Source organism: Ambystoma mexicanum, chromosome 13 (genome assembly GCF_040938575.1).
Source record: "Ambystoma mexicanum isolate Mex_15411 chromosome 13, UKY_AmexF1_1, whole genome shotgun sequence".
NCBI classification, from domain to species: domain Eukaryota; kingdom Metazoa; phylum Chordata; class Amphibia; order Caudata; family Ambystomatidae; genus Ambystoma; species Ambystoma mexicanum.
The window spans coordinates 797,390,757-797,414,005 of NC_090938.1; the positions used below are offsets into that span (position 1 = coordinate 797,390,757).

Here is a 23,249-nt window from a genome sequence, read left to right on the forward strand (position 1 = left end):
GTCATTAGTCCTTCATCAGGGCATTTCTATCTAGTGTGATCAAAGCCATGTTATCCAACATGTATTTATGTCCATCAAATAAAAGTAAAAAACCAATCGCATTCAACATGTCGCCAAATAACCACCATATTTTCCCGCCAAGGTGAGGTATAGTTACAGACACGTCGCTGTATGGTGTTCATTGCAAAATTAGAAGTAAGAGTCAAAAGAACAGGTAAAAAGTTAAAAGATAATAAACAAAAAATATATATCAAAACTCATAAAAGGTGCATAAAGCAAATCATTACATTTCAATCATAGCAATGCATTTGATCATAGACATTTTATTTATGTATATAAGGGAAAAATAAAAAGTAAATCAAAAATGAATCAATGTATCCATAATTGTTTGCAAACCCCAATTAGGCCCCAAAACATACATTCGAAAGACAACAATAAGACAACATTAAAAGAAAAAACATAATTAATCTCATGTAAGCTCATGACATATGTCTTATTCAATTTTTAGCACCTCAGTGTTTTACAAGCAGTAGGCATGCTGCTGGCCCACTCCTAGTGGGTGCCAAGAATTAGCATAGAAGCTCTAAGATAGTTTTGGTGAACTAACACAAGATCAACAGGTAATATACTAGAGCGATCCCTCCAATGTCTCAAGACTGACAACAACTGTGGTGTGAGTGATAATCATGAAAAGCATCTAAGTATGGAGCAATACTATAATCTCTGCGTGAAAGCCTTAATGGAGCTAAAAGTGATGAGTTGCCTGTGCAGTGATAAAGACGTCGAGAGCGCTGCTCTAACAGTACTGACCTTCAATGGAGTCACTAAGTACCACGAGGATCGTGATCTGTTTAAACGAAACATCATGAACGGTTGACTACAGTATCTATCAAAAGACTGAGAGTGTTGTTATATGTAAAGAAAAAGACATTACTTGTACCTTATCTATAAAGCACAAGAACAAGTGTGCATCGTACTGCGAGCCGCGAGGATCGTGATCTGTTTGAACGAAACCTCATGAGTGGTTGACTAAAGATATCTTTCAAAGGCATAAGAGTGTTGTTGTATGTCACGAAAAAACATTGCTTGTATCTTAGCTATAACGCACAAGAACAAATGTACATCGTAATGAGGCTACACAGACAGCGTGTCTTCTCCATTTGGAAAAGCGAGTGCCCGCGTTCGTATCAACATTGGGTTTCTATGGAGATCGTGTTGGAAATATTAGATGTCTAGCGCGTTAGGTATATGCAGTCGGCCATTTTGAAAGGGAGCTTTCGCACTATTAGAGATATTAGGTTTACTGGTTGTGATGGATTCTTCTACACATTAAAACTTTAGAGTTCCCAATTGACAATTTCTGCTTCAGTAAGACTGCTATTACGCACCAGCCGGTATGCATAAATAAGTAAACATGATCAGCCATAATAAAAGAGCACTTTCCCTATGTTCGAGATCTACAGTTTGTTGGGTATGCATGAGGTAGCAAGCTTTGGTCCTTAATGTTTGATAAAGATATGTAGTCTGTCGTCTTTGCTACAGTGAAACATTGCTATGTAGTACCAAAGGTATTGTGACCGAATGTGTATGAATGCTCGAATATTGGGTTAATCAACATTGTTAATGTCATAAATCGACTGAAAGTGTAGTTCTGGCTGCAGTAGGCCTGTACATTTTCAAGGTAGGTTATGCAAAGTTACCAACATAGAAATAAATTAATAAGAACTAAAAAATGAAAGGAAAGATAATGAACTTCCATCGGAGAAAACTATAAACAAATTAAACTCATAACATTAGGACATGCATTCTGGGCTCGTTTCTTGAGAACTGTACTGAACGTTATTACCGGAGAGAGGGTTAAAGATATTCTGCGGTTGTTTCCTGGTGGGGGTTCAGGATGGAGGAAATCGACCCACACACTGGAAATGGGAGCATGTGTTCCCTGGGAATATCCCCTAGATAGCGTTTCTTTCGAGCGGGGGTGGCTTGGGGTGATGGGTCTACCAACCGACTAAGTCCCCCTCCCCAGGCAGGAGGGCTTCACTGCATGATGTGGGGATCAGCTGGAATGGTGACGTCATCTTACAGCACTGGAACAGCATGAAAAGGGCTACTGCACTCCTCCAACGTCTACAAGAGACTTTTGTACTTCTCTGAAGTCCAGTGTTTGGCAGCGCACAGTAGGAGCAACAAGTTTACCCACTCTATAACCAGGTAGGGGATACTTCTCCAGAATCGCTTCATCTGATACCTATCCCCTTCCATGGTTTCAACAGGGAGCAAATTGGAAGCAAGAGAACCAATAAATGCGATCTTATCCACTTTTGGTCAAGGTCCATTTTGGTAGCCTACTACGATTTTGCCCACAGTGAAAACCTGACTGAGATCTTAAATAACAATCAAGAACCTACAGGCAGGTCCAGCGGGATGGCGTGGGACTTGACCACGATTGGTAAGTGGAGGAATGTCCCCTGTAGGAAAGTCCCCAGGCATTCCTTTGAGGTGCCCACCATTTTGGGTGCAGATTAAAAAGGAGCTCTCTTCTCTTCCCCCTTTTTAGTTAAACACTAATATGTTTAATAATGTGTTGCTTGCAGCTATTTTACCCTAAGCCAAGCTGTAGTGTATTTTGTTGTCTACGAGATAATTATTCCTTTTTGCGCACGTTCTGATGTGGGCCTTGCATTGGGAGTGCAAATGCACACAGTCTACCTGTGGGGTGTGGGGGGGACTACCCGAATCCCTCCACAAGGGTCCAATACAGGAGTTCCAGGGTTACCCAGGACCTCATTCTAGAGGGTGGAGAATCAGAGACTCTGGTTTTCCCTTGATATATTCGGATTCTGAATTTTCCATATAAAGCAGTATTGGAACATGTGAAAGCACAATGCCCACTTTGATAGCACCACATGTGGTATAATATATAAAGATTCAGAAGGCATCAGAATTAGTGAAAATGTGCTGACTGTTCCTGGACATCCTCCTCCTCTGCACAACCATGTGCTACTGTATTTTTTGCATGTGGGAAAGAAGGAGTTACAATGGTTTCCAGTGGCGGCTGGTGAATTACTTAATTGAAGGGGGATGTAAATGTGTGGCATGTATATATGGAAGCAACCAGCGTAGCGAGGGAACCCGAACCAACCAACAGGGGAGTTTGAGGGGGGACGGGACAGGATGTTCTCCCCCAAGAATAGTTTAAAAATAATGGGTTAAAATTGTGCATTTTACAGCACACTTTCTGTGGAAATATTGGGTAAAAAGCCATATAGTGTGAAATCGGTTTTGTAAGGTGAATAAAATAAAAAATGTGCCAAGTCACCAACAGTGCACAGGAGCATTTTCTGAAACATATTCATTTGCCTACAATAAATGCTGGTGTAAAAACATTTTCAAGTTGGATGTGCTTATACATATCCATGCTGGCTGAAGCAATATAAGCCAGTATTCACATATGAGAACATACTCATGTTTTCTTTGCCCATCATGACAGTAATGATACTATAAAAAAACATGCCCATGCTGGCTCTACCGATATGTTCCAGTATCCCAATGTCACAACTTACTCCAGTTGGCTTTGCCAATATAAAATGCCATGCCATTAAAAGAAAACATGATGGCCATGTCAGAGCACTCTTGTTGGCTAAACCCTTGATGTAAGTAAAAAATGCCTTAGCACAGTAATACAATAGGTCTAGACTGGCTGCACAAATGTAGGCCAGTATGATATGGCCATATACGAACACTCATCATGTTGGCTCTACCCTTGATGTCAGTAGAAAATGTCATGCCACAGTATAAAACCCACCCAAGCTGGCTTCACCAATGTAGATCAGAATGGTCACGTAAGAACACACACCATGATGCCATTACCCTTGCTGACAGAAATAAAATACCATTCCACAGTAATAATGGAGTTCTCTTTGAGGGCAAAGGTTGTCGAAGGACTGGAGCTTGGAGGCTGTCGGCCAGGTTTGGATTTCCCAGACTATTGTTTGCGTGAGCCTGCTGACTTTTGCTATTTTTAATATTTGCTTTCCCAAAGTTTGTTTTTAGGTTTGGAGATGGCTGGATTTTGTCTCGTAGCGATACATCTTGTTACCTGACTTTCAATGTCATTGCTTATCAGACCATCAAATAATTTCTTTTTGTTTTGTTGGTTTTCTTGTTCCTTTTTTTCTCTTCTTTATCCATTTTTTTCTAAAATTGTACCAATTCATTAAATTGTGTACAGCGCTTCAAATACAAATACAAATACAAGAATGTGTTCTTACATGGCCATATTGACCTACACTGGTGCAGCTAGTATGGACATGTTTAGGCTGCACCAATGTAGACCATTATGGCCACCTAAGAATACTGATCATGTTCATTTTACCCCTGATGCCAGGAAACAATACAGCTACATCAACTTAGGGCAACCCCCGGCCCCAATTAGACCCTCCTGCCCCTATCTGAGACTAGCTTCCCACCTGGCACACACAAGTATACATATTCATACAGCTCTCATTCAAATGTTCACCATACAACATACACTCTCATTAACAAACATACCCAAACAACAGTCAATCTAGCTTATTCACAAAGGGTGGAGGAAGAATCCAACAAACAAAAAAAGGATCTCTTAACACTTGAAAAGAAAATTCAGGAAGAATCAGTAATACCTGACACCAAAATACTCCTTGAAAAAATTGATGAAGAAATGAAAAAATTTAAAACCTTTACTCTTGAGAAAAAGATCTGGAAACTCAAGAAAGATATTCTCAATTACAAAGAGGAATTTACTTATCCATATTTGAACCCAGGTTATTTTCAACAACAAAACACAAACCAGGTAAATGTGAGAGGATATCCGAACAACAAAGCTTGCAGTAACAAATTTGTCAGCTTTTCTAATTCCTCAAATAGTAGTGACTCCCACTCTACATTAGGACAACCCTCCATAAGTAGAGGTTGCCAGGTGCAGAGGGGTCAACAACAGCAGTTTTTTGAAGGGCGAGGGAAACGAGGGAGGACCAAACAATGGGACAACCGCACAATGCCCACCCGCCAGTGGCAAACGCCACAGACGAATTGGTAATCCCTATCTTTAATTTGAGTTCCCATCTTCTGAGTCCTACAGAAATAAGTGTTCTAAGCAAAGGTCTCTTGTTTGTTCCCATCGAAACAGCTGATCAATTCACCACCAAAATGGAGATGAAGAATTTCTTTAGGTCCTTGAGGCTGAAATATTTCTTCCGTAATGCGAAAGATGGGAACCGCCTGAATGATAATAAATCAGGATTAAAACTTCCATTCTACTTCACACCAACATCCATGATGGTTTCCCCTGAAATTTTAACCTTCGAAAATAAAACGTTAAGAGAATTACAATATCTTCTGAAAACAAAAAAACATCTAACGGATAACTTGACCAAGGCAGAACCAACTGCTCTCAAACAACTGGAAACCAATCCCTCCTTTGTGATCAAACCAGCTGATAAGGGGGGGGGGAATTGTTGTGTGGGAATCCACTGCATACAACTATGAAGTTAACAAACAATTGGAAGATCAAACATTTTACAAAAAACTAGTTGGGAACGCCACTGCGGCATTGACGGAGGAAATAATCAGCCTCATGAAACATGCACTTGACCATAGTTGGATCTGCAGAAAGGAATTCTCTTTTCTGACTAAGCCTAACCCTATGACACCAGCTTTTTATGTACTACCCAAAGTACACAAAAATGAACAGACACCGCCAGGTCAACCTATAGTGTCAGCCATAGCCTCACTCCTGGAACCTCTCTCGATTTATACAGACACCTTTTTGGGACCATTTGTCTCTAACATGAGGTCATACATTCAAGACACTGCTATGGTCCACATCATCTCCCAATTACATCTAGGTACACATGACATCTTTGTCACACTTGATGTCGAATCTTTATACACTAATATTCCACAAGAACAATGTGTGGAGGTGATGCATCAGTATCTCGAGAGAAGAGAAGACCGCTCGGTACCATCTAACTTTATCTCAGAGTGTATTAGGCTAGCTCTTATGAAAACCTTATTTCTGTGCAACAATTTCTATTATCAACAACTACATGGTACTAGTATGGGGGCAACTTTTGCCCCTGACTTAGCCAACTTATTCATGGATAACTATGAAGAATGTGTCATCTTCGCAGAGACAGATAACGTTGTGGCATCATTATATCGATGATGTTTTTATGTTATGGAATGGAAATGAGGAAGACCTAGCGGCCTTTCTAATATGGCTGAATAGACAGGCTCCCACTATTAAATTCACTATGACTTTCGATATACATAGTATAGCATTTCTAGATCTGAAAATCTTTAAAAAGGAAGATCATACATTGGGCACTACACTATACAAAAAGCCCACTGATAAAAAAAACACTGCTATTATATAGCAGCTTCCATCCTCAGAGCCTCTGGGAAAACCTGCCATATGGACAATTTTTTGAGATTCGTCGTAACTGTAGCGAGATTGAGGATTTCAAAGGAAATAGCAGAGAACTAAGCCAAAAACTACAAAATCGTCAATACACGCACAACATCATAAAAAGATCGGTGAAACGAGCACATAATGTAAATCGAGAAATAAGCTTGAATAAGCAAACGAAACAACAAGAAAGGATAACATGCATCTCTTCTTTTTCACCAATTAGTAATGACCTCAGAAGGATCATACTAAAAAATTGGAAAATTACTCGGATGATTTCAAACCAAACTGCCCCAGATTTGCATTCAAGAGAATGCCTAACCTCCGTGATAAACTAGTACATACTTACCCAGTGAATAAAAACCCATCACTTAGTCAAAATCAGCTGTGGGCTCTATCACCTGTACATGGGCACTTTAAATGCGGGCAATGTTCCGTTTGCCATTTCACCAGCAACATTAAGCAAATAGACCTTAATGGCCGTTTGTGGAAATATAAGACCTTCTCAATTTGCCTCACTAAATGGGTGATTTACGGCACAAGATGCCCATGTGGGCTCATTTATAATCGGCAAAAGTATAAGATCTGTTAAATTGTGTTTATGTGAGTATCGGTCAGCGATCCGAAATGAAACCGCGTACAAACCCTTGGTAGCCCACTTTAAGGATCTAAGCATACATGCAACAACATGTACTGGTTTGTCATACAAACCATGAGAGCACACCCCCGAGGGGGTGATAGAGATCTTGCTCTCAAGAAGCTTGAACAGAAATGGATTTATGATCTGAAAACTGCTCAAACCGGATTAAACATCGCAGTGGCGTGGAATCTCTTTGTTCACTAGCCACTTTAAGTGCCCCGATGAGCACTCTTTCGGAACCAACAGTAAATCCTCATTTTGGTTTAGGTGCCTCCTAGGTAATTTTCCAGACACCGCTGTACTCACTCTTCCTATGTTCTGGATTACTCCCAGTAACATGCTCTTACCTCCCTCCTCGCACCATGTGATTAGTGCGTTCAAGGTAAGGCTCTATTTACTGATGCAATATTTGATTGTAACATATCACACTAGACCAGCTCTGACGCACTCCACTGATTTTCTCTTTTGCCCCTTAAATGACACCATCTACATAGATGTACGTTCCCCCACCCAAGATGGCGCCTGAACCAACACATCAACTAATCCAGTCACGTCATCATTTTCGTGTTGAATCCTCTTTTTAACCGGGCCCGTCTTTAGTCTCCACAGCGCAAAGTGGATACGGCCGATGACAGAGGAGACCGCAGGTAAGCACAACACGCCGCTACCGTGCTCCGTGAGCCATAACATAGCTCAGCGGAGGGAATAGACTAACGGTATGTTTCATATCTGTTTAGGTCCCCCCCTTCTGTGAATCATTCGCCGCATGCATTTTTGGTACACAGCACACCACAAAGCAGATATCCCAGACTAATGGGACAGCGCTTCTGAGGATTCATTCGTACTGTTTTTTTGTTGTTGTTTTTTTTACATTTTTATTTTCAAAAATGTAAACAATAACAAGATACATAGACAATTGAAAAACAATACCCATCAAACACAGTAAGGAACAACAAACTATGTATAGTGAATGATATTCCCCTTACCCCCCACAGAGTCACAACATATCCAAAAGATCAAGTTCAGTACAATAAAAGAGATTTACTCCAAATCTTGTTGAACAAAGCACTTTTCTTCTCCCTATGATACAACACTCTCTCTATTTCCACCAGATCATGCATTTCGGCCACCCACATCTCAATTGTAACCAGAGCAGACGTTTTCCAGTTTCTCAAAATCAGTTTTTTCCCCACCAAAGCTCCCCGGAAAACCCATTTTCTCTGGGAAGTACTCAAGTCATCCAGTTTCTCATCACTACCCAGCACAACAGTCTTAAAATCCAAATCTATCCCTACATCAAGAACTTTCTCACAAATCCGGTCAAATTCAAACCACATACCCCTCACCCTTGAACATTCCCACAACATATGTTCCATGGTCCCAATTTCATGTACACATGCCCAGCATTCAGAGTTGTCGCTCATCCCCCTCTTCATCATTCTCTCAGGCGTCCAGTAGGTTCTATGTAGAATCTTGATTTGACGTGATCTTTCACCCAGATTCAAAGAGCACAACTTCACATTCTCACAGATCCGTGACCAATGGTCCTCCGTAATATTCTCATCAATCCTCCTATTCCAATCCAATCTTAGAGCATCATTTGTCCTATACTCAGACACAATCTGTCTATACACATAACTGACCAAGCCACAGCCACTCATCCCTGGCTTCCAGCCAAGCATATCCATATTGATCCCTACATCAATATTCACCGCACCCACCGCTCTCTTGATTTTCCAATAATCCGCCAGACAAAAACTCGGAATATCGAACTTTACCTGTATTTCCCTGGCAGTCATCCAATCCGCACCACTGAAAAGATCCCCTATCCACTGCACCCCGGCCAAAAACCAATCATGCCAGAACAACATTTTCCCTTCATGAGTAACACTAGGATTCAGCCAAACTGAAGCATTCTGATCTTCCAGTGCATTGAAACCCAAACAATCATTCAAGACCAGCCATGAATTCCGCAAACTCTTAGTCAATGGATTCTCAAATTTCATTTTGCATTGTTTACTCGTCAGCAGAGCCCTTGGAGACAAGGGGCCTACGTGACTAGATTCCGCACAAACCCAATTATCATTTTGTGATGTGAGAAAGGTAAACAAAGTACGTGACATAAAAGCCAGGTGGTATGCTTTGAAGTTCGAGACTCCCAGTCCACCTCTAGATAAGGGCAACTGCAACTTACTAATTCTCAGACGCAGAGGCTTATGATCCCACAAGAAATCTTGCATGAGTGTATCCAATTCACTCCAATTCCTACTTCCAATTTCTAACGGGATCATACTCAACACAAAGTTAACTCTAGGAGTCGAAACCATTTTCAAAGCATTCACCTTGCCCCAAAGGGAAAGGTGTAGCAGATCCCATCTCTCCAAATCCGATTTAAAAGCAGAGCACACCATTTCCATATTCACTCTCACAAAATCAACAACAGAAGGCAGAATCCAAACCCCCAAGTACAACAGTTTCTCAGCACACCATTTAAAGCCCAAGCTTGTAATTAACTGTTTGTCACATAATGGTACCAAGGGCAAAACCTCTGATTTTGCCCAATTAATCTTGTAACCAGAGCACTGATGAAAGACATCCAAAATATTCATAAGCACTGGCACTGATTTGCCTAGATTTCGGAGGACCAATAACAAGTCATCAGCGTATAACCACACTTTCTGTAGCATTCCCCAGCAGTTAATACCATGCAGGCCATTCTCAGTTCTAAGCGTTATGGCCAAAGGTTCAATACTAAGTACAAATAACAAAGGAGACAGCGGGCAACCTTGTCGCGTGCCTCGTTCCAGGTCAAAAGGTCTCAATCTCAGACCCTTAGTTTTAACATCTGCCGTGGGCTTGGTATATAGCAGTCTAATCCAGGAACAGAATTGATTTCCAAAACCCATCTTTCCCAGTACCTTAAACATAAATTGCCAGTTGACTCTATCGAACGCCTTTTCGGCTTCCAATGAAAGGACCGCCGAGTCATCGGGCAATTCAGAAGCCTTAGAGATGGTGCAAAGCAATTTCCTCATGTTGCTGGACGCGGTTCTACCCTTAACAAAGCCAGACTGATTCTGATTTATCAGTTTTGGAAGAAGAGCTTCCAGCCTTAGCGCCAGAATCTTGGCCAGGATTTTATTGTCTACATTGATTAAACTAATCGGCCTGTAACTGGACGCCAAATTTTCATCCTTGTTTTTCTTCAGAAAGACTGAGATCGTTGCATGCCTAGTCGTGTCTGGAAGCAATCCCTTATCCATAGAGGTCTTATACATATCTGTTAACAGCACCAAAGCAGAATTAGGCAACCACCTATAAAACTCCACTGGCAGTCCATCAAGCCCTGGAGACCTACCAACATTTAGTTTTGAAATTGCAATTTTGACCTCATCTGACGTTATAGGTTCCTCCAACCTTGTAGATTCTTCCTCGTTAATTTCAGGGACTTGAATGTTCACTCGTACTGTGTGGTGCTTTCAAATAAGTAACACAGGAAAAGGCGGGGTTAGCCCGCATTCCAACAACCCGTATTGGATTAACCTAGAATGTAGTGACAGTGGGCCTCATTACTTGTTTGGAGGTGTCATTACCGTCGTGGCTACCTCCAAACTCGTGTCCGGGTCCCGAAAAAAGGGAATTACCGGGCCATTATGACTTTTGCGGGCCCGGTAATTCCCATTTTCGGGACCCGGACCCGGTAAGTCCCCATTCCCATTGAGCCCCAAATGTGAAATAGAGAATGTATTTGACATTAGAAGGGGACATATTTTGGAAATAAACCCTTTTCCACCAGAACAAAGGAAAAACAGGAACTGGATTGTAAATCTGGAAGACATATTTGCAAACAAAGTGTGTATGCAAATATGGAAAAGGGCAAGAAGCCCATGTGGATAGAAGTTGTCCTGGCTGGAGAGTTTACCAGTCAATCATCACAAGAGTGTGAACATAAGAAGCCCTGGCAGAAGAGAATACCACGCAATCATCATTGCTTGAAAAAGAGGTCCTGAGAGGGAATATCAGGACTAGGAAAGGATTGTATGAACCAGATGTTCAAGAGAGATACAACTGCACATGAATCTTTAGAGAAACAAGAGGAATCCAGGCAAAGGGAGCCGTCCTCTGGAGCAAGGACCTATATCCTTGCAGAACGTTTATGTTGCAAGCCAGTTATTCTTCTTTTTGTGAACACTTTCCCAAACCTTCAAAGGTTAAAGAAATTTCCTGTTTCACCTTAGAATTTAGTTTTAGTGTGAGGATTAGAATAGAATGTTGGACACAGGACCGTTTTTATTTTGGACATTCTGACACCGACAAATCGAAAAGCATTTTCCAAACACTTTTTTTTCAGTAAATGTCTTTAACCAAAAACATGGTTAGCTTGTGTCCGAGTTTCATTCCTGACTCCTCACACTCCACTTGCATCCATTCAGAAAGAATATCCACTTCAAAACCCTATGCATCTTTCATGGCTTCTAGTACAACAGGGGCCTGTAATCCATCAGAATTAAATGGTTGCACTGCACACCATTGCGAACCCTTCGATGCAGCAACAATGCATTAGAAAAGCTACCACACTTCAACTGGAAATTACATAAAGCCTTCCACTTTCTTCCACCTAGCAACTAAAATCTGGAAATCCTTACCCAAATAACTTCATCCAGATGAAGCCCACCTAACCCTAAAACAAAAACCTAAAATCCTGGCTCTTCAACTAACTCAGCAAAGAAACTGCTTTCTGAACACCCTAAACCATAGGCCCACCTGCTGAAGACGTATCCAAAATTACAGAAACCACCAAGATCTGTTATGCACTCCACCGACTAACATACCAAACTGATTCTTACATGGGTCTGACTCCACTCAACTAAAAGGGAACCCACTGATCACCACTGAAAACATCTAAAAAGCTGCCACACTCACTTCACCAGTAGGCACATACTATCCCAGCCCTAGTGTTCCTTCATGCTTATACCTGCCCACCCCCCAAAATAATGCACCACCTCTATAACCTCATCCTTCCACCGTACACCACACTTGAACAACACCCTCTCGTGGCCACCACAGGTATAGCGAACACCTTGGGAGAACTTTGAGCTTTGACTAAAGTTCTTCCCTTTAGTCAACCACACTCCCCTCACATTATCGGGCAACAATGCCCCAACCACTCAATACCGTTATCAAAGCCTTGGAAAACATACATAAATCCCTCCTCCGATCCCCTAGATACATCCCGACACAGAGATATCAGTTACTTTCGACAAGCACCTACCAACAGTACATGTTTCACATCTGATTGTCTGCTATGCCGCTAGCGACCATTCTCTTACAGAACCAACTGCAGCAAGGCCAACAAAAATTACAGAAGGGCGTTCTACAAGACCACTTATAATTATCATTAACCAGATGCTTGTGGTCAATGTTCACAACCACCATACTTGCACCAATTCACGTTTGTGCAGCTCCTTCCCAATACGCAGAGGCCCATTCCATATTGCACACAGTCAACAAACATGCACCATACACCATGCCTTCACTCTAGAACTATGATATCCACAGGTCTCACTGCTCACCAGACTGTAGCTTCACTATAGAACCTTGATTTCGACTTATCTCTGAGCTCCCCAGACTGTTCCTTCACACTAGAACCATGATATTCATAGATCTCAGTGTTACTCAGACCGTTTATACATAATAGAACCATGCTGTCAACAGATCTCAGTGACTCCATAGTGCACCTTCACACTAGAACCCGGCTATTCTCATGTCTCAGTCCCTCCTGGACTGTGTCTTCACTCGGGAACCATGCTATGTACAGGTATTAGTCCTCCCCAGACTGTCCCTTCACCCTCCAACCATGCTATCCACAGGTCTCAGTGCTCCCAGACTGTGTCTTCACTTTAGAACTATGTTATCTACAGGTTTCAGTCCTCCCCAGACAGTGCCTTCGTGTTTCACCATGCTATCCACATGACTCAGTGACACCATACTGTGCCTTCACCCTCCACCCATGCTACGCACAGGTCTCAGTGCTCTCCAGACTACATCTTGCCCCTAGAGCCACGCTATTCACAGGTCTCAGTACAGTCCAGTCTGTCCATTCATCCTTGGCCCATGCTACCCTAAGCTAAATATGAGCATCCTTCATCCGGCTTCTCTACCCCAGGTATACGCTGATCCTAGGTCTCATTGCACCTCGGTCACCAATGCCAATCCAGCCACATCATAATGCTAGTAATGCTACCCATATGTACTCCCATGCTGACCTCAGAAAAGGAGCCAGTGTTAATCTACCTCCTCTATCTTTGACATGCATAATTCCCAGGTTGCAATGATGGTCACCTCCATCCTAAATACTTGGTAATGTCAGGTCTCAATGGTCGTCAAACCTGACTTCCAGGGAAGATTCTTGCTAACCTCACATCTATTTGATGGTCAGGCCTCATCATCATCATGTACCTAGGCTAAATGCACGTCTGCTGTACTCAAGCGTGACTTTAATCCCTGATCCCTGTTAACCACAGGTCTCAGGCCTGACTTCTATTCTAGATCCATGCTAACCCCCACTCTCAGACATGCTTTCTGTCTTAGACCCATGCATAACCCAGACCTCAGACTTGACTTCCATCCTAGATCCATCCTAACGCCAGGTCTCAGACTTGGCTTCCATCCTATATGTTATGTTTATGTTTATTTAGTTTATGTAGCGCTTTACGCCAAAACGCTTTACAGAATAACAACAGGTACAGTAATGAATGAAGCATAATAAACAAACATGAAACAAACCAGTGATGCAGTATTTAGAATAATTTACACAGAGGAGGGGGGGGGAGAGGGAGGGGAATGGGGGAGGACCCTGGGTGACCTCCATCGCACTAAGGTGGTAACAGTATCCAAATTGGGGTCATCGGAGGGTGGGAGGAGGGGGTGGGCAAGGGAAGGGGGGGCAGGCATGTGGGCGGGGAGAGAGTTAGGGAAGGAGAGTCAGGGGGGGAGTGGAGAAGAAGTGCTTTGAGGGAGGAGCGGAAAGACGGGTAGGTAGGGGTGGAGCGGATAGAGAGAGGTAGGGAGTTCCAGTGGAGGGGGCCAGGAGTTGGAAGGAGCAGAATCGCGAGGAGGCACAAGGGGCTGGGGGTACGGCGAGAAGGTGGAGATCAGCTGAGCAGAGAGAGCGGGAGGGAGAGTAAAATGAGAGGAGGGGGGCGAGGTCATGGAGAGATGTGTAGACAAGGCATAGGAATTGGAATTTCAATTGTGAGAGGAAGGGGAGCCAGCCGAGTTGAGAGAGTGAGGTAGAGATAGAGTCTCGAGGGCCAAGAAGACATAGAGTACGGATAGAGGAGTGGTAGATGGATTTTAGGGGAGTCAGGTGAGAGTCCAAAGAGAAGAGAGGAGCAGTAGAAGAGACAGGAGAAAATAAGTGAGGAGATTAGGAGTTTAGAAGCGTGAAAGGTGAGGGAGGAGCGGATCTTACGGATGTTGAAGAGGTGGTGCCGACAAGCACGAGAGGTTAGGGAGATGTGGTTAGAGAAGGAGAAAGATGAGTCAATATGGAGGCCAAGGTTGTGAGCGTTGGTCGAGATGGGGAGATTGGAAGGGGGAAAGATATCCATGCTAACCCTGACTCTCAAACTAGACTTCCATCCTAGAGCCAATCTTATCACTGCACTCAGACTAGACTTCGGTCCTAGAAATATACTAACCCCTTTATCCGAGATCAATAGTAAACTCGGATCTCAGAGTTGCCTTTTGTCCTAGATCAAAGGTAGCCCCAGGTCTCAGACCAGATTTCCATCCTAGATCCATGATAACTACTGGTCTCAGAATTGCCTCTGATATTAGATCCATGCTAGCCCCAGGTCTAAACCACTGGTCTCAATGATGGCCTATTTTACCCGAGGTCCATGCAAACGGCAGATCCTAGAGGCCTTCAGGCTCCACCCTACAGCCATGGTAAAATGTGTTAATAAACCAGTAATCATGCCAACTTCAGTAATTTCAGGTGCAGAGAGGACGCGCTTACCTGCCTCCAGCTCTATATCCTCCGTCTGAAGAAGCTCATATCTTGGTGAGGAGCAGAATGCTTGTAGGAGTTTGGAAAGGCATGGGCAATCCAGTCCCACACCGAGGCAACAAGGCCAGAAGACCCTCTCCCAGGGTTTACTCTCAAAAATGCGAGCCAGCATGCGCTGTCCTTGCACGCCTGATCCTTGACCAGACAGGTAAGTCAAGCAAGGGAGGTCAATTATCCTCGATCAGTGGGTTCACCAAAAGTCAAAGTGTGTTCTGTCAAGGAGGCACATCCTCAGTGTCCAAAAACTTTTTCAGAAAAATTAATAAAAGGTCGCCCTGTATAAATGCACCCACTACCTAGTCCTCTGCAGTAAAAACAGACGAGATCTTGAATGTAGACTTTGGAGAGGAAGGTCTCAATGGCGCATCTGATGTGATTGTTCATATAATGAGCTTGATTCCCCTGCAGAGAGTTCCAAAGGATCATGTAATGTAGGAGTCAATGTATGAGCACTGTTTCCCTGGTAGGCATTTTAAAGGAAGAATCCATGTATGAGGCTCATGGGATCAACAAACATTCACTGCAAAAAGTGCTAAAGGATCCTGCCTGGTGAGTTCATGAGAAAGGCACACTTTCTATCAGTGAATCATTGAAGGGGGTTGGGAAGGGCCTCAAAGAGTGGACACAGATTTTTGACAGAGAGAAAAATGACCTGCAATTTTCTCAACTAATGTTCAGAGTACGTCTTGTGCTTGATTGGGTCTTAACATTTGGGTTGTTTAGAGCCATGAACCATTCCCCAGCAAGCTTCACCAATGGGCCTTTCTCCAACCTATCCCAAAGGGTCTATTAAACTTGCTCATGGTTTAGTGGGAGACAAAGGCATCATGTGTAGACACCAAGGTCAATAGCACTTGGGTGGACAGGCCCAGTGCCCAACTGTAGGTTCGCTTGTCCCAAGAAACCATGCCCAATTCTTCAGGATATTAGACAGGGGTTTGTCACACACTAGAAGCAGCAATTATTTCACTCCTGAAGGACAGGCTACAGAGTCCCCAGAGGTTATCAGGAGATGAAATGGCTGTGATGTGCTTCTCATATGGTTTGACAGGCAAATGGGTCAATAAGGCATGGCCACCTTTTAAAGGGGTTTTCTCCATTCTTCACGGGTAGCCATCCAGATTTCATAAGCCCAAGGGATTCAAGTTTCACCACTGGTGTTCTTCTGGCTAGCTCCCCTTTCCTTTTCTTACAGGGGTTCAGGGAGGTTATTTCTTTTCACTCACCTTCCAGGTGTTCTCTGTACCGGAGATCATAGCCCTTGCCAAACTGGCTTCTGTCATCTTCAAAATTCTGTCCTCTTACCCTGTCCTCCAAAGTGCTCTTGCCATCTGTGCCAAAGGGTTCCCCTATCCAGCCCTCTTTGGGGAGGCAACTATGAACTATGTTGCAGGAGAGACAGGAATATGGACTCCTCGAGTAAACTAACCAGTGTGTTCTATTTCTCTTTGTAAATTCTGCTCTCTGGATGAGCTCGCTATTTCCTTATACTACAGCTTGCCCCCAAGGGGCAGTAGTCTGTCTTTCGCTGTGCCCAGTTGGTGGAAGGGGTCCTTTTGTCCATTGTTGAAGCTTTGGTTCATAATGTTCTTTCCTTCTGGAATATATGCGTAATGCTTATCTCAGTTCACTAGTGGGTGCTTGCCCTTAGTAGACTGTACTAATTTAGCAATGCATGAATCTATGAATATGCTGATCTGGGACTCCCTCTTTACAAAGTCCAAGTGATCACAGGCTTCCAGAAATGCCCATTACACACTGTCTACCCAAGTTCTCCCGTGGCTAGCTACGTGAATATTTAGGTCTAGACTAGTCCTTGCTTCACACAATCTTTGGTTTCAAGCGATGGCGGGTTTCGGACCATTGCTGATCTCAATGCATTGGTGGGTCCCATGGATGGTGGTCCGCAGACAATGGTGGATCTTTGACAATGGTGGGTATCAGGCAAGGAGTGTATCCCAGGCAACAGTGAATTCCAGACAGTGGTGGGTCTTGTGCAATGGTGGAACTCAGGCAATGGTGGGCCTCAGGCAATAATGGGTCTCAAATGACTGGATCTCAGGGAACGTGAGCCTCAGAAAATGGTAGGCTCAAAATGATAATGAGTCCCAAACAGCCTTAGGTCTCCAGTGTGGGTGTGTCTAACTCAATCGTGGGTCTTGGGAATGTGGAGCTCAGGCAATGGTGGATGTCAGCTAGCGATAGGCCCCATGCAATGCTATGTACCAGGCAGGTTCCAGGCGATTGTGGAATACAAAGGTCACTATGGGTCTTTAAAAGTATTGAGCCCCAGGAAATGGTGTGCCCAGGGGGTTCTTGATCCCAGGGGATGATGGTCTCAGATAATGATGGAATTCAGCTTATTGTGGGTCTCATTAATAGTAGATTTAAAGCAATCACGCTTCTCAGTCAATATATGATTTTAGGTGGTGGTTGGTCTTAGGTGATGTTTATTCCCTGCTTATTGCAGATATAAGGTCATGGCAGTGCAAGATGCTGCTAAGTGCCAGGTGATCTATCAGCCCAACTGATGGTTGGCCTGTGTTGATAATTTGTCTCAAGCCTCTGTTGTCTTGAAGTAAGATTTGATTTCTGGTAATGGCTGGAGCTGGAGGATGACCATTTCTATATGACGGATGTCCTTCAGTACAGTTTCATTCAGATGTCATTCAGTGAACTTATGGAGTTAATTCATGGAGCAAATTGGTGAACAGGCTTCTGTGATGCTAGGTGATGACTGGTCAACTGTGATAATGAATGTAAAGTTATGCCTCAACTCAGGCAAATGTTCCTTTTGTTTTACTTTATTTCAGAATTTTGTATAGCACTTAACACCACCAGCTGATGGCTTCTGAGTGTTAATTGTGGTTGATAATCAGCCCTCAGAAATGCCTGGTCTCTTGGAAGGTCTGGTCTCCATCACCAGTAACCGAATGCTTTCAGTGAACGTAGGATTCCAGGGGAGAAATGGTTCAGGTAATCAATAATTTCACCAGATGGATGATTTCAAGTTATCAATATTGACTGTTCATAGACAGTTTCAGGAAGGCAAACATCCAAGTTGGTTGATGATTCAGATAATGGAAAGTACCAGTTAATCAATGATTTTCAGGCAATCAATAGACCCAGTAGATGCATATATACATGTGTAGTCTCAGTTGGTAATTTGTGTTAATCAGCAGACCCAAAACATAAATAGTTTCAGGTAATCAATAAGGGCAGTCTATGGATAGTTTAATGTACAGTCTCAACTGATAGATGCTTTGAGGTAATCAATGGTCCCCAGTAATGAATTGGTTCAGCTAATCAATATAACCAGGTGACAGTCCATTTCTGTAATTGATAGTCTGAGGTGAAAGATAGTTTCTGGTAATCAATAGCATCATTTGATTGAAGGCTTCAGGTACAGTGTTAGTTGATGGGGGCTTGTGGTAATGTATAGTCTGTAACTAATGGATGGTTCACTTAATCAATAAAGTCAGTGGATGGTTTCAAATTTCTTAAAGTGACCCTTAACAGTTGGTTCAGGTAATGAATAGATCCAGTTGGGAGATAGTTTCAGGTAATGAATAGCTCCAAGGGTTTGGTTCTCAGTTAATGTTAGGACCAAAGAGATGGTTGACCTCAGGTGATAGATGGTCCGACTTGATGGCTTCACTCAATGGACTTCTCTGGATATTAGCTTCAGCTGATGACTGAATCTATAGGCTGGAGTGTTAGTAGCCTGACTGGCCAACAGTGATAGCTGGTCTGCAGGGAATAACTGGTCTAGTCAGCTTGAAACTGCTACATAACACCCAGACTATGAGTGATGACAACTCTCAGAGGATAGATCACCTGAAGATATTGCTTGTCTAAGACAAGGAAAGGTCCTGAATGATGGATCGTCTCATGTGATAACTGGGTTCAGGTGATGGGTCATCTCACATCATGGTCAACTGCTAGAGAATATTTAACTTAGACAATTATCAGTTACAATGAATAGCCCTCCCCCAGGTGCTTGTCTGATGTGGATTGTTGGTTTTAGACCATTTTGTCAGTTTGCAGAGAATGCATTATGATGGTAGGTTACCTAGCAATAGTTTGTCCTGGTGATCACTGTTCCCAGATAATGCACAGCTTTCAGTTATGAATGATTGTGTATGAGGAAATGACTTGGTGATAGCTGGTCGCATGTGAAGGATGTCCCCTGGGTCTAGTGTCTCAGGTGATGGTCAGTTCCCAATATTAGAATATACATTTTTGCAAATTGGGCCATGTGTAATTAATGGCTCCTTCTGGTGGACACAGTGGCAGGATAACTCACCGCCAGCACTTCGCAGGTAAATAGGATGGATAGCTGCTGGTAATTTCGGGACCCCAATGGTGGTTAGTCTCATATGATAGCCTGAGATGGATTGTTGCTCATTTGTGATTGACGTCTTAATGCCGATGTTTGGTCTTGGGTGGAGGATGCTCTCAAGTGAATAACTGTCCTAGTGAGAGGTAGAGTTCCAGTTGCGCAAGAGCTCCAGTGAATTCAGGGTGGGTGGGCATAAATGATTCTTGGTGATACTTATTCTGTGCAATGATTGGTCCTGGTTCTATTCTGAATTTTGTCACAAAAGATAGTTGTTGGTGGGTGATGCTATCACTAAGTAAGGATAAGAATGGTCCTTGAAAATGGCTGTTTGTTTGTGGTTGGACATGAGACAGCTGGTGTTCTGATGGATTTGAGGGCTAGCTGTTTTTGGAGATGGATGTTCCACGGAGGCAGCTGATGTTTGATGGTGGATGGTCGGTGGAGATGGCTGATATATTGGGCTGGTGTATTTTGATGGAGATTTACCAGGGGGCAGCTGGTGATTTTTGATAAATGGTTACTGGAGATGGTTGAGGGTTCTTGATGGGTGGTTCTTTGAGGAAGCTGGGATTTTGTAGTAGGTCTGCTCAAGATGGCTAGCGTTTGGTTGATGACTTGTCCCTGGAGAAGACTGGTGCTTTTGCTTGATGGTAACTAGAAATGGATGCTGTCTGTTGATGGAGGCTTACTTGGAGAACGTGTTTGTTGATAGTTTCTGGAAAGGGCAGTTTGTAGATGGATATTCCTCTGGAGAGTGCTGGTGTTGTTTGTTGATGAATGGTTGCTGGAGATGACTGGTGTTTTTTGATGGATGGTACCTGGAGATGGTTTGTGTTTGTTGATTGAGGTTTCGCTGGAGATAGCAAGTGTTTGCTGACAGATAGTTTTTGGAGGTGGCAGTTTGTAGATGAGTATTTCTCTGAAGAGAGCTGGTGTTTGTTGATGAATGGTTACTGGAGATAGGTGCTGTTTGATGGATGGTCAGAAGAGATGGTTGGGGTTTGTTGATAAACTGTTCATTGGGCAAGATGGTGTTTGTTGATAGATGGTCACAAGGGACATTTAGAGTTTGCTGAAGGATGGTTCGTGGAGGGAAATGGCACTCGTTGATTGAGAATTCCTAACACATGATCAGTGTTTGTTGATGGTGGGCCTCTGTAAACAGATGGTTTTTGCTGAAGGAAACTTTCAGGTGATGCTTAAACTTGGAAACACGTGGTGTATTCTGAAGCCATGGTCTTCTCTATTTGAAGCAAATGGTCATAACGTTGGGTAGCTTCTAACATGGTGCGCTTTAGACCAATGATGAAAAGTGCTCAATCCACAATCATAGCTCCACTGATAACTCTGAGAGCAGGGAATGGTGAATTACAAGAGGTACACAATGAAATGTGAGAGGTTATCTTCTGTTCCCAGGACCTCCTACCTGTTGTGGTTCCCTGCCTGTAATACAATTTCAAAGTGAGGTCTGTGCTTATGGACGGTAGCCCCCTAGACTTAACCAAGGGTGAATCATCATCAGTAGCAGGGAAAATGGCTTGCAAAATCTTTTTTTCAGGCTTCACTACTTATCAATGTCACAACTGCCGGGTTGGTGTTCAAATAGAGCCAAATTATAAAGGCAAATTAGGAGGGCTTGGATTAAGAAAGGAGGCTTGTACTGGAACTAGCAAACTTTGTTCAAGATAGGAGGATATGAAGCTTGCTTCAAGAAGATAGGTTTGGCTCAAGGTGGAAAGGTTGCTTCGAAAAGGTTGGACTGGTTCAAAATAGGGATAGCTTGGTTCAGGAGTGCTGGCTTGATTCAAGAAAGCAGGATCGATTCAGATGTAAGTCCTGATTCAAGAGAGCAACTTGTTTAATGAGAAGAATCTTGTTTCAAGACACACTCCTTGGTTTCAGAGGGAAGATTGGTTCAAGGAGATATGCTTGGCTTAACCATAAATACTTGTTTTGAGATGAAGGCTTGGTAAATAATAATGATGTGTGGTTGAAAATGAATTGTGGAGAAGTTATTTTATCCAAGATGAGACATTTGGTTTAAGTGGGAGGCATGGTACAAGAGTAGATGTTTAATTAAATATGGGTGTCTTGATATTGACAAGGCAAGCCTAGTTCAAGTTGGGAAGTTTAAACAGAGTAGAGATCTGCTGTTTGAGACAGGATATTGTCCAGCGATGAATGCCGTAGTTCAAGACAAGAAGCTTGGTTCAAGAGAAAAAATTTGGTTCAAGAGGGAAGGAACGGTATGAGGATAAGCTGGACATGAAAGGCTTGGTTCTAGTGGGAAGCCTTGGACCAAGTGGGAAGACTTAGTTCCAGATGAGAATTTGGTGTGAGAGGACACAATTGGTCCAAGATAAGAGGATTGGTTCCAAGTCGGAAGCTTGCCTTGAGAGGACAGGCTTGATTCAAGATGGGTGACTTGGCTTAAGGTTGGATACTTGGTTCAAGATCAAAGGCTATGTTTGAGAGGGGAGTGTTGGCTCAAGATGAGAGTTGTCAGGGATACCCTTAATGATATTTCTCCAATTGGAGAAAGCTGTGTCGCAATATCATGAAATTCTGCTATGTGCATCAGCTCCCACTTCCTAGAGATGTATCAAATGCTGTCTACAATGAGGTGGCTAGGGAGAGTCTGTACTCTCCCAATGTTGTGTGTAGCGGGATGGGGTAGCAGCTAAATGAAATGCCTGACCCCGAGGAGGCGGTCCTGATATACAGATATGGTGACTCTCCAAGTAGAAAGGATGAGAAGGGCCCTCCTGTCACAGTGAGAGGGCTGAGCTTGTGCTCTGGCCACAGGAGATTGTTATCCCTTAGAGTGGAAAAGATTGCAGGTATAGGTGGAAAGAGACAAAAGGAGTGACATAAATTATAGGATCGATGTTCAGGGTGGATGTGTACAACAGGTAAAGGGATGGAACTACTGTTGAGACACAGATGGAAATATCTAGAAGAATGACCCTATCAGTAAAGAAAGTGCTCTCAGATGATTTCGACTATGGGCATGTATGAGAGGCAGATGCTGTAATTCCTTCTGACTGTCATTGGAGAATGCTAAGCTGCTGGGGGAAAATGTTATGGGTGGAATGGGTCGAAGTGTGTGCTGTTTCCAAAGGATCAGAGGATTCTCGAGCTTCACATAGATCTAGTCAGAAGAGGAACCAGTCACCGGGCCATTGTGATAAGAAGAACCTAAGGCCTCAGGTGGATATGTTTGGAGGGAGGGTGAGAAGCACCTTGGTGTGTTGATCAGGCAATGCTCTAGTGACGGGTGGAAATTATTGGTTGGTGCCCTATTTGCAGATAATCGCAAATCACTTCAGTCAAAGGGGGATCTGATCAGAAATTGTTCCAATCTCCAGGGGACTATGATTGCAGGATGCTCAGGTATCGAGTGAATGTGATCAGAAAATGCTTGGGACCTGCGTGGAAATGGCCAGAGAAATGGCTAGCTTGGCATTGATATGATCATCAGATGACACAGCTCCAGTTTGTTATGAGTCAAAGAAGAAAAAGCTATGATTGGTATAATTGGAGAATGTTCAAATTACAGTTGAATAGGATTGAAAGATTCCTGATGCTGTGGCTATATGTCAAGTCCCGGTTGATTTGATCAGCTGGGCATAGGTAATAGGTGGATATAATCACAGGATGCTCATGTCTTGTTTGGGCATGACTGGATAATGCAAAGGTCCCAGATAGATATGACAAGATGATGCTCCAGTAACAGCTGGAT

The 23,249-nt window shown here is 43.1% G+C and overlaps 1 protein-coding gene across 8 annotated transcripts in view; it reads right to left on the reverse strand.

Moving 5' to 3' along the window:
- SYNGAP1 (synaptic Ras GTPase activating protein 1) overlaps nucleotides 1-23,249 on the reverse strand; it is a 2,054,767-nt gene that overhangs the window by 724,007 nt on the left and 1,307,511 nt on the right. Inside the window, exon 1 of one of the 8 annotated variants that reach the window (XM_069635200.1) lies at nucleotides 15,115-23,058. The exons of the other annotated variants lie outside the window; for them this stretch is intronic. Within the exon in view, the coding sequence (XP_069491301.1) occupies nucleotides 15,115-15,277 (163 nt within the window). The 5' untranslated portion in view covers nucleotides 15,278-23,058. Of the gene's footprint in view, nucleotides 1-15,114; nucleotides 23,059-23,249 lie in introns of those variants that run through there. 8 annotated transcript variants of the gene reach the window in all.